The sequence below is a fragment of the Microcaecilia unicolor genome, chromosome 10 (genome assembly GCF_901765095.1).
Source record: "Microcaecilia unicolor chromosome 10, aMicUni1.1, whole genome shotgun sequence".
Classification (NCBI taxonomy): Eukaryota; Metazoa; Chordata; class Amphibia; order Gymnophiona; family Siphonopidae; genus Microcaecilia; species Microcaecilia unicolor.
The window spans coordinates 92,812,590-92,829,432 of NC_044040.1; the positions used below are offsets into that span (position 1 = coordinate 92,812,590).

Below are 16,843 nucleotides of genomic sequence, written 5' to 3' on the forward strand. Positions count from 1 at the left end.
AATCCGGAAACTAATTACCATCTTAGCACATCCCACTAACCAATCATCTACTTTCCTATCAGGCTTATTTTCGAAAGTGATCGCCGGCGATCTTCCGACATAAATCGGGAGATGGCCGGCGATCTCAAAAGTGGCGAAATCAGTATAATCGAAAGGTGCTTTTTTGACACCTTCATCGCTTTCCCTTTGCTGCGCCGGCAAAAGCTCAAGGGGGCATGTTGGCGGCGTAGCAAAGGCGGGACATGGGCGGGCATGGGCGTGGCTACCAGATGGCCGGCTTTTGCGGATAATGGAAAAAAAGCGGAGTTAATCAGTATTTCGCCGGGTTTACTTGGTCCTTTTATTTTCACGACCAAGCCTCAAAATGGTGCCCCAACTCACCAGATGACCACTGGAGGGAATGGGGGATGACCTCCCCATACTCCCCCAATGGTCACCAACCCCCTCCCACACTAAAAAAATAAAAACCTTTTTTGCCAGCCTGTATGCCAGCCTCAAATGTCATACCCAGCTTCCTGACAGCAGTATGCAAGTCCCTGGAGCAGTTTTTAATGGGTGCAGTGCACTTCAGGCAGGCAGACCCAGGTCCATCCCCCCCTACCTGTTACACTTGTGGTGCTAAGTGTTGAGCCCTCCAAACCCCCCCCAAAACCCACTGTACCCACATGTAGGTGCCCCCATTCACCCATAAGGGCTATGGTAATGGTGTAGAGTTGTGGGGAGTGGGTTTGGGGGGGATTTGGAGGGACTCAGCACCCAAGGTAAGGGAGCTATGCACCTGGGAGCTATTTGTATATTAAAAAAAATTTTTAGAAGTACCCCCTATGTGAGGGGGACCAGTGCACTACAAATACTGACGCCTCCCACGACCAAATGCCTTGGATTTCGCCGGGTTTGAGATGGCCGGCATTTTTTTCCATTATCGCTGAAAAACAAAACCGGCCATCTCAAACCCGGCGAACTCTGGCATTTGGCAGGGCTAAACCGTATTATCAAAAAAAAGATGGCCGGCCATCTTTTTCGATAATATGGTTCTGGCCAGCTGTTGCGGTGGCGCCAAAATAGATAACCGGCAATCTATTTCGCCGGCGCCGTTCGATTATGCCCCTCCATGTCACCCACATCTGACTTTTATCCTATCAATTATCAGTTCATACCCTAATTCTTAGAATAGCAGTTACGTCACCCCACCTGACTCTGAGTCACAAAGTCATGCTGTCTTCATCCACCTACTAGAAACTTCTCTTCCACCATACCTTCTGTCACAAATTCCATGCCCCCCTCCTCATGCTATTTCAGCAGTATTTTTGTATCACATATCCAAACTATATGCACCAACTGACCTTGTGGTTGAGCTAACAGACAGTTACCAACTTCCCCTTTTCACTATCTAGATATAATGTGGTTTCAAACTGTATGAAACACAGGAAATCTTGACCCAAAGATTAATATAAATCTAAATATCCATTAAAGTTATCCTAATTACATTGGACCATTCTATATTCTTGTACTTATCCTCTGAAAGCTTGTAACAAAGTTCACAATCAATAAATTCTTAAGCTGTCTTGTACAGTGTCTTGCCCTAGACATGACCTTAACGTTGGTCAGCAAAAATACAGAAAAAAACAGTTTTTTGTTCCCATTCTCTTAACGCACCCTCTCTCCAAGATCTTGTATAACTGTCTCCCACCCACACACATCTACCTCAGTAAAAGGTCCACTTCCCCTTCTCCCATTCTTGCCCAACAAATCACACTAAATGTGTAAACATGTTTTTGGTTCCAGTCTAGTTGGAAGGAGTGTGGGTCACATGACTGTCCTTGCACAATTTCAAAAGGCCATCCTGCAGCCTGATCTAGTTAGCAAGGATCGAAAACATCACACAGAATAATTAGGGGGGTGGGGATGAAATAAATCTTACAGGTAATCCTTGTTTCATTATCCTGAGGGGTGCTCTGAACATACAAACATTAGGGGTCCCAAGTTCCCTACACAGTGTTATGTTAGATCAGCATGATTCTTACCTAGCTGATAAAAGACCCCTTTAACCGTCTACTCTATCATGTTGCAAGCTGAAGTAACTGATCTGGAATGTTACATTTTGGTTGTAGTGACCTCAGCTCAAAAGGTCAATGATCTGCTGATTCAGTGATTTAGCCACTTTGCTCTGGTTTTGCTATAATTTCAGTACTTACAAGGATCCCTCTGAACAGATGTTGTAATAAAGAGAAGATACCCTAGATAGATACCTGGGCTTTTTTTTATAGTTGAAATAAAAAAAATTACAAAACAAAGTCTAATACAGGACATTTGGAATTTTTGAATTGTCTTTATAGAAAGAAACATTGGGAACATCTCGTATTGTTTGTTGTTCTATTGACAATTCAATATAAATAAGTTCTTGGAGATGGTTAGGCCAAGGGTAGGCAACTCCGGTCCTCGAGAGCCGCAGGCAGGTCAGGTTTTCAGGATATCCACAATGAATATGCAGGAGATAGATTTGCATACCATGGAGGCAGTGCTTGCAAATTTATCTCCTGCATATTCATTGTGGATATCCTAAAAACCTGACCTGCCTGCGGCTCTCGAGGACCAGAGTTGCCTACCCCTGGGTTAGGCCATCAAAGAGGTGAAAGGCCAAAGAGGATCTGTGTATGTATGCCTGAATGTATGTATATCAATGGCGGTAAAAGTCAATTAAAAGAGCTCAAGGTTTTCACAAACTATTTGTTGCTCCGCAGGAAAATGCAGTGAATGGAGAACACCTGTGGCTTGAGACTAACATCTCAGGGGACCTGTGCTATCTTGGTGAGGAAAGCTGCCAAGTAAAGTTTGCAGTGAGTGTTTCACTTTTTATTCTGTTGTATGTAATATAAGTAATCTCAATCCAAACACCTGGTCCTAACTTTTTCCTCATAGATGCTCCAAAAGTACAGCCTACAAGAAGCAAAATTATCCCTGTGCCAATAGTCTCCAGTCATCAGTGATGTAAAGGTTAAAAATTATGGGGCTGATATTCAACATGGTTTAAGCAAATAGGACAGACCTCTGCTTGCTTAAACCACACCCAGTAAGCCTTCTTTGGAAATTCAGTGACACCTATTTATTTGTTTAGATTTTGCTCACACCTTTTTCAGTAGTAGCTCAAGGTGAGTTACATTCAGGTACTCTGGATATTTCTCTGTCCCAGGAGGGCTCACAATCACTTAATAGCACAGTGCTGCTGAATATCCCCTTTGACCTCTGTGGCACTGTCCCCCGTATTCTGTATATGGAGCCCAAATTTGTGCTAGTCTATAACCTCACACACCCAGATCCCCTACGCCCAGATCCCCTAGTGCGCAGCTCAAAAGGGAGTGTGGCCAGGAAGGTAGTAGGAGCATTCCAAAAATTTGGATACTGCCATTCTTGTATCCATGAGTTGGGCACCAGCATTTATACCAGGCATAAATACCGGCGCCCAAATTTGGGCATGGGAATGGGCTCTAAGTACTATTCTATAAAGAGCATTCAACTTATAGAATATCACTCTGCATCAGTTTTTTTCTGGCACCATTTACTGACTCGGGGCCTGTGTGGTTAGTGCTGGGGCGGTTTGTGGGCAGTATCAGGGAGGAGCCGGCAGATATGCAGGGACCAGCCATATTCAGTACATAAGTACATAAGTAATGCCACACTGGGAAAAGACCAAGGGTCGATCGAGCCCAGCATCCTGTCCACGACAGCGGCCAATCCAGGCCAAGGGCACCTGGCAAGCTTCCCAAACGTACAAACATTCTATACATGTTATTCCTGGAATTGTGGATTTTTCCCAAGTCCATTTAGTAGTGGTTTATGGACTTGTCCTTTAGGAAACCGTCTAACCCCTTTTTAAACTCTGCCAAGCTAACCGCCTTCACCATGTTCTGCGGCAACGAATTCCAGAGTTTAATTACGCGTTGGGTGAAGAAACATTTTCTCTGATTTGTTTTAAATTTACTACACTGTAGTTTTATCGCATGCCCCCTAGTCCTAGTATTTTTGGAAAGCGTGAACAGACGCTTCACATCCACCTGTTCCATTCCACTCATTATTTTATATACCTCTATCATGTCTCCCCTCAGCCGTCTCTTCTCCAAGCTGAAAAGCCCTAGCCTCCTTAGTCTTTCTTCATAGGGAAATCGTCCCATCCCTGCTATCATTTTAGTCGCCCTTTGCTGCACCTTTTCCAATTCCACCTTATCTTTCTTGAGATGCGGCGACCAGAATTGAACACAATACTCAAGGTGCGATATAACGGCATTATAACATCCTAACACCTGTTTTCCATACCTTTCCTAATAATACCCATAGTAACATAGTAGATGACGGCAGAAAAAGACCTGCGCGGTCCATCCAGTCTGTCCAACAAGATAAACTCATATGTGCTACTTTTTGTGTATACCTTACCTTGATTTGTACCTGTCCTTTTCCGGGCACAGACCGTATAAGTCTGCCCAGCACCATCTCCGTCTCCCGCCACCAGCTTTGCCACCCAATCTCGTCTAAGCTCCTTAGGATCCATTCCTTCTGAGTAGAATTCCTTTATGTTTATCCCACGCATGTTTGAATTCCGTTACCATTTTCGTTTCCACCACCTCCCGCGGGAGGGCATTCCAAGCATCCACTACTCTCTCCGTGAAAAAATACTTCCTGACATTTTTCTTGAGTCTGCCCCCCTTCAATCTCATTTCATGTCCTCTCGTTCTACTGCCTTCGCATCTCCGGAAAAGGTTCGTTTGCAGATTAATACCTTTCAAATATTTGAACGTCTGTATCATATCACCCCTGTTTCTCCTTTCCTCCAGAGTGTACATGTTCAGCTCCGCAAATCTCTCCTCATACGTCTTGTAACGCAAATCCCATACCATTCTCGTAGCTTTTCTTTGCACCGCTTCAATTCTGTTTACATCCTTAACAAGATACGGCCTCCAGAATTGAACACAATACTCCAGGTGGGGCCTCACCAACGACTTATACAGGGGCATCAACACCCCCTTTCTTCTGCTGGTCACACCTCTCTCTATACAGCCTAACAACCTTCTAGATAGGGCCACTGCCTTGTCACACTGTTTCGTCGCCTTCAAATCCTCAGATACTATCACCCCAAGATCCCTCTCCCCATCCGTACCTATCAGACTCTCCCCGCCTAACACATACGTCTCCCGTGGATTTTTACTCCCTAAGTGCATCACTTTGCATTTTTTCGCATTGAATTTTAATTGCCAAACCTTAGACCATTCTTCTAGCTTCTGTAGGTCCCTTTTCATGTTTTCCACTCCCTCCGGAGTGTCCACTCTGTTACAGATCTTAGTATCATCCACAAATAGGCAAACTTTACCTTCTAACCCTTCAGCAATGTCACTCACAAATATATTGAACAGAATCGGCCCCAGCACCGATCCTTGCGGCACTCCACTACTTACCTTTCACTCCTCCGAGCGAATTCTATTCACCACCACCCTCTGGCGTCTGTCCGTCAACCAGTTCCTAATCCAGTTCACCACTTCGGGTCCAATCTTCAGCCCATCCAGTTTATTCAAGAGCCTCCTGTGGGGAACCGTGTCAAAAGCTTTGCTGAAATCTAAGTAGATTACGTCCATAGCTTGTCCCTGATTCAATTCTCCTGTCACCCAATCAAAGAACATCCAAAATTCTATTCGCTTTCCGAGCCACAGCAGCACACTGAGCAGAAGGTTTCAGTGTATTATCAACGACGACACCCAGGTCCCTTTCTTGGTCCGTAACTCCTAACGTGGAACCTTGCATGATGTAGCTATAATTTGGGTTCTTTTTTCCCACATGCATCACCTTGCACTTGCTCACATTAAATGTCATCTGCCATCTAGCCGCCCAGTCTCCCAGCCTCGTAAGGTCCTTCTGTAATTTTTCACAATCCTGTTGCGAGTTAACGACTTTGAATAACTTTGTGTCATCAGGAAATTTAACTACCTCACTAGTTACTCCAATCTCAAAATCATTTATAAATATATTAAAAAGCAGCGGTCCTAGCACAGACCCCTGAGGAACCCCACTAACTACCCTTCTCCATTGTGAATACTGGCCATTTAACCCCACTCTCTGCTTCTTATCCTTCAAACAGTTTTTAATCCACAATAGGACTTTTCCTCCTATCCCATGACCCTCCAATTTCCTCTGTAGCCTTTCATGAGGTACCTTGTCAAACGCCTTTTGAAAATCCAGATATACAATATCAACCGCCTCCCCTTTGTCCACATGTTTGTTTACTCCTTCAAAGAATTGAAGTAAATTGGTCAGGCAAGATTTCCCCACACAAAAGCCGTGCTGACTCGGTCTCAGTAATCCATGTCCTCGGAGGTGCTCTGTAATTTTGTTTTTAATAATAGCCTCTACCATTTTCCCCGGCACCGACGTCAGAGTCACTGGTCTATAATTTCCAGGATCTCCCCTGGAACCTTTTTAAAAAATGGGCGTTACATTGGCCACCCTCCAATCTTCCGGTACCACGCTCGATTTTAAGGATAAATTGCATATCACTAGCAGTAGCTCCGCAAGCTCATTTTCAGTTCTATCAGTACTCTAGGATGAATACCATCTGGTCCAGGAGATTTGCTATTCTTCAGTTTGCTGAACTGCCTCATTATGTCCTCCAGGTTTACTGTGAAGTCAGTAAGTTTCTCTGACTTGTCCGCTTGTAATATCATTTCCAACACCGGTATCCCACCCAAATCTTCCTCGGTGAAGACCGAAGCAAAGAATTCATTCAATCTCTCCGCTACGTCTTTTTCTTCCTTGATCGCTCCTTTTACCCCTCGGTCACCCAGTGCCCATGCCTACATAGGTAACCTGGCAGAGAGGACCATACAAATGGTAGTCCTGTCTTTGCCTGCCCCGCTATGCTGGTGCTGACACTGCACATCAGCTGGCACCTGTATAACCTCTGGGTCAGAAGCTGAACTGAATATTCAGTGTTGGTGCCCAGACAAAGCACCTCCAGGAGGGCCAGCAGTAAAAACGCCAGCAAACACCAGTAAGGCAACCAGGATAAAATTTATTAGCACATCAACCTAACAACCATGTTTTGGCCTCCTTCTGCATCGGGGTAATAAATCTTATTGGACAAAAACACAGTGCTGTACTCACTATATAGGACTTACTGACTGAGAATCTTTTAATGTCAAGTAGTATTGAACGACTTCACAAAGTATATGACTGATTCAAGCAAGAAACAAACAAACAAAACAAAACAAAAAAATCACAGCTTGACATTAGACGATTCTTAGTCAGCAAGTCCTATATAGTGAGCAGAGCACTGTTTTTTTCAGTAAGATTTATTACCCCTGATGCAGGCAGATGCTGAAATGTGGCTGTATTGGCTTGTTGTGCTGATAACATTTATCCTGGTTGTCATACTGGTTGTTGATGTTTTTAGTGCTGGCCCTCCTGTTGTTGCCACTATATATTTTACTGCCTCTTTGATTTCTTTCCCAGCTTTGAGTATCCAGGTTAGGTTCAGCCCACAGTGACCAGTGGCTTTGAAACTGCTGATTACCATGGGCTGAATATCTGTGATATGTATTCTAGTGTCAAGTCACTAAGCTATACAGTATAATTCAAGGGTTCAAAAATGTGTACCAGATATTCTTCATGGACAAGCAATAAAGTTGTGTGATTACATCATTAATACCATCAATGCAGTGATAGTGCCCTAGTTGTAGCCAGTAAGTGTTTAGGATCTTTTGAGCATGTGTGGAGCATAGGAATTGAATGGGCTTCCTCTCATTTGCCGCACCAAGAATTGGTAGCACGGATTTGTAAAAGAGGCCCTAAGTCTCCCCCCCCCCCCCCCCCCTCCTGAGAGGATTGGACAGATCCCACAGTTCTCTTCATGTCTGATCTCATGTTCCTTTTCTTAACAAGAAATTGCTGTTTTTATATTTTTCAAGATTTCTTCTTACAGTTTATCTGAATCTATCTTCCATATCATAGCAGAAAAAAAGAACACCATGAGGTTTGAGTATTATGCTATCATGAAAGAATGATCTCAAAAATATATCCTAGGGTAATGAAACTCTCAGACTCTAGGATCTTCCAGACTATTCTGGTGCTGATATTTTGGAAGCTTGGGTGTCTCTCTGTAGAGTTTCACAGGTCTCACCACTTTCACCCACATTGTTTAATATTATGTTGCAGTCTCTTAAGTATCACATACCATGTAAAATGAGTTTATTTTGTTGGGCAGACTTGATGGACCATACAGGTCTTTATCTGCCACCATTTCATTCATTTCATTTACTATGTTGTTTTATAGCAAGCACAGCTCCATAGTTTTGTATATGCTGATGATATCTCAGTTTTGTGTCCCATCTTTGAATACTACTTATTCACAAATTTTAAAATGTTTTGACTTGATTGAGTCTTGGATTATACAGCATCGGCTCAAATTTAACAAAGAAAAGACACGGTTCGGTTCCTATGGTTGGGACCTTTGGATCATCCATTCTGTCACAATATAGTAACTGTGGGATCAGATTGTTTTAGTTTTGGGACAGAGTCCAAATTATTGGGAGGGGTGATTGACAGCACATTCAGTATGAAGCCACAAATTAAATTCAGTTGTCAAGAAATCTTTTTATCAACTTAAAAAACGTAGGGGGTCTTTTACTAAAGCTTAGCTCGAGTTATCTGCAGCATGGCCCATTTTATTCCTATGGTCCCTGCTGCAGATAACTCTAGCTAAGCTTTAGCTTTAGTAAAAGACCCATTTAGGGCCCTGTTTACTAAGCCACGCTAGCATTTTTAGCGCATGCTAAATGCTAGAGTCACCAATGGGCTTAAGCGCGTGCTAAAAATGCTAATGCGTCCTTAGCGCTGCTTAGTAAACAGGGCTCTTAGTTGCATCAAGAATATTTTGATGCTTTCATTTTTAGGCTCATAGTTCAGACATTAATTTTAACTGTTGTTGATTACTGTAAATAAAGTATGTGGGCTGTACTAAATATTCTTTAAGAGGCCTGTAGGTAGTCCAAAACACTGCTGTTTGCTTGATTTATTCTTTGGGTAAATTCGAGCCTCTGTCGCCTTGTTTCTTGAAAGCACATTGGTTACCGGTAGAGGCTTGGATTTATTTTAAGTTGAGCTTTACAGTTTTTCAGATGATACAGGGACAGGCTCCACTTTATTTAACTGTAGCAATGACAAAATTTTGGGGGAAGGGTCAGATCGTTTACGAGGTCAATGTTTACTGTCATTTCCCTCCGTTAGGAAGGTCAGGTGTAATAGAATTCTATCATCTTCACTTACTTATCAAGCTCCAGAATTTTGGAACTCACTGCCATTGGAGCTTCTTATTTTTAGGAGGCTGCTTCAAACTTTTTTATTTAAGAAATATGTAGTGGGAAGTTTTAATTAAGCTGGTTATTTTATGTGTTATGGCAAATTGCACTGTATTTAGAACATTGTGCTCATTTTTAAAAATGTTGTAACCCACAGAGAGGCATAATTGAAAGGGACGCCCAAATTTTTTCTGAGGACGTCCTCGCAGGGGAAACCCGTATTATCGAAACAACATGGACATTCATCTTTCGTTTCGATAATTCGGTCGGGGATGCCCAAATCTGGAAATTTAGGTAACCTTAAAGATGGGTGTCCTTAGACTTGGTCGTTTCTGATTTTCGGCAATAATGGAAACTGAGGATGCCCATCTCAGAAACGACCAAATGTAAGCCCTTTGGTTGTGGGAGGAGCCAGCATTCGTAATGCACTGGTCCCCCTGACATGCCAGAACACCAACCGGGCACCCTAGGGGGCACTGCGGTGGACTTCATAAATTGCTCCCAGGTGCATAGCTCCCTTACCGTGTGTGCTGAGCCCCCCACAACCCACTACCCACAACTGTACACCACTACCATAGCTCTTATGGGTGAAGGGGGACACCTATATGTGGGTACAGTGGGTTTCTGGTGGGTTTTGGAGGGCTCACATTTACCACCACAAGTGTAACAGGTAGAGGGGGATGGGCTTGGGTCCACCTGGCTGACATGCACTGCACCCACTAAAACTGCTCCAGGGACCTGCATACTGTTGCGATGGACCTGAGTATGACATTTGAGTCTGGCATAGAGGCTGGCAAAAAATATTTTTAAAGAATTCTTTTTATGGTGAAAGGGGGTTAGTGACCACTGGGGGAGTAAGGGGAGGTGATCCCCGATTCCCTCCGGTGGTCATCTGGTCAGTTCGGGCACCTTTTCGTGGCTTGGTCGTAACAAAAAAATGAGCAAGTAAAGTCGTCCAAGTGCTCATCAGGGATGCCCTTCTTTTTTCGATTATGGATCAGGGACGCCCATGTGTTAGGCACACCCAAGTCCCGCCTTCGCTACGCCTCCGACACGCCCCTGGGAACTTTGGTCGTCCCCGCGACGGAAAGCAGTTGGGGATGCCCAAAATCGGCTTTCGATTATGCCGATTTGGGCAACCCTGGGAGAAGGAGGCCCACCTTCTGATTTGTGTCAAAAGGTGGGCGTCTTTCACTTTCAAAAATAAGCCTGACAGTGAACCATAATGATATTTGCAGGCTATAAGTCTTGTATAATAATAATAATCAGTGTTCATGTTAAAGCAATTATTACTTTATTTATTACAGAATTTATGACTCACCATACTACTAAGGCACTCAAAGCAGGGTACAGCAACAAATAAACATAAACTCAGTTTAATCTAATAAAAAAATGCGATAAACATACTGTACAATGATTAACAAAATTACTAAAGGTCACCAAATAAAATAAACATATGGAAATCAAACTGTTAATAGGTCATACTATACAAACAATAAAACATCTGCAGAGCAAATTTAGTGTTAGAAAAGCATAAACTATATGTAAACACTAGAAAAAAAGGCCCGTTTCTGACAGAAATGAAATGGGCGCTAGCAAGGTTTTCCTTAGAGTGTGTATGTTTGAGAGAGAGTGTGTGTGTGAGAGATGGAGTGTGTGTGTGTCAGAGAGAGAATGAGAGAGAGAGAGACAGACAGACAGACAGAGTGTTTGTGTGAGAGAGTGTGTTAGAGACAGAATGTCTGTGTGTGTGTGTGTGTGTGTGTGTGTGTGTGAGAGAGAGAGAGAGAGACTGTGTGTGTGTATGTGTGTGATAGAGAGATAGAGTGTGATAGACAGACCAGTCTGTGTGTGAAAGAAAGAGAGAAACTGTGATACAGAGTTCACGCTCTGTGTGTTATATATATATTTTTTTCTGTTGTGTTGCACCCCGTTGTCCTTTGCCTCTCAGTCTTGATTGATGTCTCTTTCTGGCTCACGGGCTCCCTGCCATGTAATTTTCCTGAATTATAATAATGTCACTGTTTGTGTTTTTTTTCTATTCTGTTGTTTCCTGCTTTTGTGTGACACAGTGAGAAAAAGAGAGACAGAGTGTGTGACACATTGTGTGTGTGAGTCACATTCTGTGTGTGTGTGTGTGTGAGACACATGTGTGTGAGAGAAACAGTCTGTGTATTTGTGAGAGACAGAGTGTGTGTGTGTGTGTGTGTGTGTGTGTTTGAGACTGGAAAAGAGAGTGTTTGTGTGTCTGACAGAGACAGAGTGTGTGTCTGTATGTGAGAAAGCAGTGTGATAATTACCTATTGGTAGGATAACTGGACCATCGTCTGACGCAGGTTTAAAAAAATGTATGTCAATATTTTTACCTGTTAAATCATTCTAACATTCTGCAGTGACAGAAATTAAACCTCAAACAGATTTGTTAAATCATTCTAACATTCTGCAGTGACAGAAATTAAACCTCAAACAGATTTATTAATTTCAGTCTACCCTGCAATGCCGGACTGCTGTATACCTGCAGCTCCACTTCCTGGTTGCCTATGATCAGCTGACTTGCAGTGGCTCTGATCTCATGACCTGCTTCCCCACCTCTCTGTCTCCGCCTGGTTCCTTCAACCAATCTTATGAATCTTACAGCCGGTATGATGGGGATGGAAGGAGCCAGCAAGGAAGTTTAAGCAAGGGTGTTGAATTCACCAGTAGCTGGGGATGACGTCATAAAGCTGAAGCCAGTTTGGTTAGTCGCTGTTTCCCATTCCGCACGTGCAGGCAGAGAAGGAAATCTTCTAGTTAAAATTAAATTAGAGGTGATGGTATCTTTATTTACATAAGTACAGTTTTGAAACACGCAGTGTCTTTACCTGAAGACTTCAGTAAAGCTAATGGAGGCTGCTCCTTTTTCTTAATTGTGATTATGTAATTACGATCGTTGAAGTTATTGTGAGCTTTGGGAAATTGGAGAGGAAGGACTGCCAATAAATACAGTAGCTGGGCAGCATTTGAATCAAAAACCCTCTAAAACTTGTTTTATTATTTAGTGGTGGCTGTTTCTTAGTTTTTACCTGCTGCTGCGCTGGCAAAAGTGAAGGGGGAATTGACGGACGCCGCTTCAGAGTGCCTTCCCTTTCGCTTCAGTGTCAGCTGTTCGAGGGGCTGAATATTGACCGCTGGAGAAACTCGAACCGATGCACGCTCCATGCGCTCCCACTCCCCTTCTTCATTTGAGGTACCTAATTCTTTTTCCCCAACTTGTGTGGTGTCTACATGTCACCGGTAATGAATCTCTCAGATGTTTATATAACAAAGAAATCAAGCCCTTGGAGCCCAAATTTCATACACACATTTCTTCTAAAAAGGTCACTTCCCCAAACAATTTATCTTTGACCCCTGGGGTGCCAAGAAAATGAATAAGTTGACAGTAAGCATAATGGTCCTTGGAAGGCAAGTGATATGTTTCGGCCAGTTCCTGAAAAGTTGCAAAACCCCCTTTATCCACCAATTGTCCCCATAAATCTAAACCTTGTCTTTTCCACCTAGTAAATGCAGAAGGAGTGCAACCCTGAATAAATGCCAAGTTATATGCTATGGGAGACAACCTGGAGTTGTAAAAGCCCTTCACTCGCTCTAGTCTGTCCCAACATGATAATGTAAACTGAATGGTAGGGCATAAATTAGACCCTAGGCGTCTATGCCTAGGCGGCAGCCACAACAGATATCCCAGTTTCAGCGGACTACGGATTAGGTATGGCTCCAATTGCACCCAAAGTTTATGCACGGGCTCTTGGAACCACTCCACTGCTGCCTTAGCCTGGGCTGCTCTATGATATAGTACCAGGTTAGGAACCCCCAACCCACCTCTAGTTTTGCGAGCTTTGTACAAAACAGAGCAGGGGATTCTAGGGCGACCTCCATGCCAAATGAATTTCTGTATCCGGGTCTGCATCGACTGCAGTACCTGTTCTGCTAATGGCAACGGGATAGCTTGAATAAGGTAAAGCAGCCGTGGCAGAATGTTCATTTTCACGGTGGCTATCCTGCCAAACCATGATAGGCTTAAAGGATCCCACCGATCTAAATCATTCTGGATCGTTTTCAACAAGGGAGTGTAATTAGCATTATTTAAGTCCTCAACAGAACGGGTAATGAAAACTCCTAAGTATCGTATACCTTTAGTCATCCACTTCAGAGGGTAGAGATGTTGACAGGTGCAATAATCCCTATCTGCCGTACCTAGAGCTAACGCTTCTGTCTTAGTCATATTAATTTTGAAACCAGAGACCTGACCATATCTTTCCATCTCCTGAAACACCATCGGTAAGGACTCCAAGGGTGATGACAAGTCAATAGGACATCATCAGCAAAAAGAGCAATTTTAGATTCCCACCCCCCTGCCCTCACCCCCCCCCCCCCGAATCCCCTGGTTACTCCTAATACCAAGGGCCAAGGGCTCCATCACAAGGGCAAATAATAAAGGCGAGAGAGGGCATCCTTGACGGGTGCCTCTTTGTAACTCAAAAAAGGTGGATACTTGGCCATTGATCTTAACACATGCTTTTGGTTTTGAGTATAATTCCCTAATCCAATTAATAAAATAAGGCCCAAAACCAAACCGCCCTAGCACACCGTGTAAAAAGGCCCAGTGCACCCTATTAAAAGCTTTTTCTGCATCGACACTAAGCAAACAATAGGGTATCACATGTTGTTTCGCTATGTACGTAATATCTAAGGTACGCCTGATATTATCAGAAGCCTGTCTATTAGGGACAAATCCCACTTGATCCGGGTGGACCAAAGCAGGTAAGACAGAGTTCATTCTAATAGTCAGCACCTTAGCCAAAATACGCACATCGACGTTCAGTACCGATATAGGTCGGAATGATGCACATTCCATTACATCTTTTTGGGGTTTAGGAATGACAGCGATCCATGCATCCTTCATTGTGGGCGGAAGATCACCACCAGAGCGTACATAATTAAAAACCTCCGTTAAGAGGGGTGCCAGCTGAGGTGCAATGGTCTTATAAAATTCACCGGTATAGCCATCCATTCCAGGCGACTTACCATTTCTCAATGTTTTGATGGCTATTAAAACTTCCTGCACCTCAACCGGAGCTTCCAACATTACTTTAAGCTCTGGGGCAAGAGTTGGTAGATCTATCGCCTCAAGGTATGAATGGACAGCTTCGTCTCTTATAGAGGAGTCCCGAGTGTATAGCTCTGCATAAAAATTACAAAATCTATCCCTGATTTCCTGAGATGTTCTAAGGATATCTCCACCCAGCCCTTTAATTCGAAAGACATTGCGGTCAGCTCGCAATTTACGCAATTTTATTGCCAATTGCCTACTGATCTTATTTCGCTCTACATACCCTCCCAACCGCAACTTCTTATTAAGAAATGCAAGATCCCTGGACAGCAGGGCTTCCAATTGCAGACGAGCTGCTTGCAAGGATTTGTAAATCTTAACAGAGCCCGTTTGTTTATGTTTAAGCTCCAACTCTCTGATCTGTCCCCGCCAATATAGCATATCAGCTTCTTTCTTTCTTTTAAGTTTTCCCGCTACTTTCATAAAGTGTCCCCGAGATACTGCCTTAAGGGCATCTGTCATGGTTGTGCCCAGGTCCCTGGCTCGCAGTCACCTCGGTCCCCGGGGTTTAGACCTGGGGAATGCTGCAAAGTGATGGTTTACCGTTTCCTGTGTTCCAGAAGATATGCTGGTCCGGTCTGGTCCGGATCTTCCAGCTCTCCAGATTGTTTTGGGAGTTTTTTGGAACCAAGCAGCACCCATACCTGGTGAACTCCCTTGTGACCTGCCTAAAATGATAGCGGGGATGGGATGACTTCCCTATGAAGAAAGATTAAGGAGGCTAGGGCTATTCAGCTTGGAGAAGAGACGGCTGAGGGGAGACATGATAGAGGTATATAAAATAATGAGTGGAGTGGAACAGGTGGATGTGAAGCATCTGTTCACGCTTTCCAAAAATACTAGGACTAGGGGGTATGCAATGAAACTACAGTGTAGTAAATTTAAAACAATTTCTTCACCCAACGTGTAATTAAACTCTGGAATTCGTTGCCGGAGAAAGTGGTGAAGGCGGTTAGCTTAGCAGAGTTTAAAAAGGGGTTGGACGGTTTCCTAAAGGACAAGTCCATAAACCGCTACTAAATGGACTTGTGAAAAATCCACAATTCCAGGAATAACATGTATAGAATGTTTGTACGTTTGGGAAGCTTGCCAGGTGCCCTTGGCCTGGATTGGCCGCTGTCGTGGACAGGATGCTGAGCTCGACGGACTCTTGGTCTTTTCCCAGTATGGCATTACTTATGTACTTATGTATTTATTAACCACCTGGTAAGGTTCCTAGTTGCCTTGCAACAGTGTTCTTCAGAGGCGTTCCTTTGGTGTGAAGTGTTGCAGTGCCTTTGTGCTTTTCGTGTTGGTGACTTTTACTCTGCTTGTTTTTTGGACTATTCTTCTGCCTGCCGCCTGCCCAGACCCGAATTGTTTATTGGACTATTCTTCTGCCTGCCGCCTGCCCAGACCCGGATTGTTTATTGGACTATTCTTCTGTCTACAGCCTGCCCTGACCCGGCTTGTTTCTGGATTGTTCGTTTGCCTGCTGTTTTTCCTGGAACCCAGCATGTTTCTAGTGTTCCTAGTATTTTTCAGCTTGCTGCTGTGTCCTGCCTTGTCCTGCAAGTCCTACCGGCCGCCTGAAGCCCAGAGCAACTCTTGGTGAAAGGTGGCCAAGTGTAGGTGAAGCCTTACTCCAGTCCACTGTGTTCCAGTTCTTTTTTTTAATTTTTAGAAGTCTTTATTGAACATTATTAATTCTGAACATAGCGTAACTAACACATTCGCAATACAATTTTGCACATAGCTATGTGCCAGATACATAACAAAGAATACACATTTAAGTTTGCCATGCATAATCAAATACAAAATATACTTCAACTTTTTAATTGTGTTTTATAAGTGACCTCCCATTTCCTACCTATCGACCTCCCCTCTTCCCCCCTCCAGTTCCACCCCCCTAAACCCTCCCCCCCTCCCCCTTCCCCCAGTGCTATTTCTGGTCCTTCACACTCGTAAACTACGTTCTCTTTTTTTTTTTTTTCCCCTAGTTAACTGCATTTACAAAGAACTGCCATGTTGAGTGCCACTGACTTGTCCGGTGTTTTCGTGCGGCTATGAGCCTTTCCATTTCACACACATACTTTAATTTGTTTTGCCATCTTGTAATTGGGGGGACTGTTCTTTGTTTCCAGTGCAACGCTATTGTCACTCTGGCTACTGCTGTCACCTGTCTCAGCAACTGCTGTTTACAAGATGTCAGTCCTCTCACCGGTGCAGAGAAAAGAAACACCTCAGGGACCCAAGGTATCAAACATCCCAGCCAGTTCTGGAGCCTATCTTGCACTGCCTTCCAGATTGCCTTAACTTTAAGGCAACGCCACCATATGTGCCCCATGGTTCCCCTTAGGCCGCATCCCCTCCAGCACAGTCC

General features: G+C 43.7%; 1 protein-coding gene across 1 annotated transcript in view; it reads left to right on the top strand.

Moving 5' to 3' along the window:
• The window catches only part of DGKI (diacylglycerol kinase iota), a 1,705,262-nt gene that overhangs the window by 80,921 nt on the left and 1,607,498 nt on the right, over positions 1-16,843 (top strand). Inside the window, 1 exon segment of the mRNA XM_030215620.1 lies at positions 2,742-2,837. Within this exon segment, the coding sequence (XP_030071480.1) occupies positions 2,742-2,837 (96 nt within the window).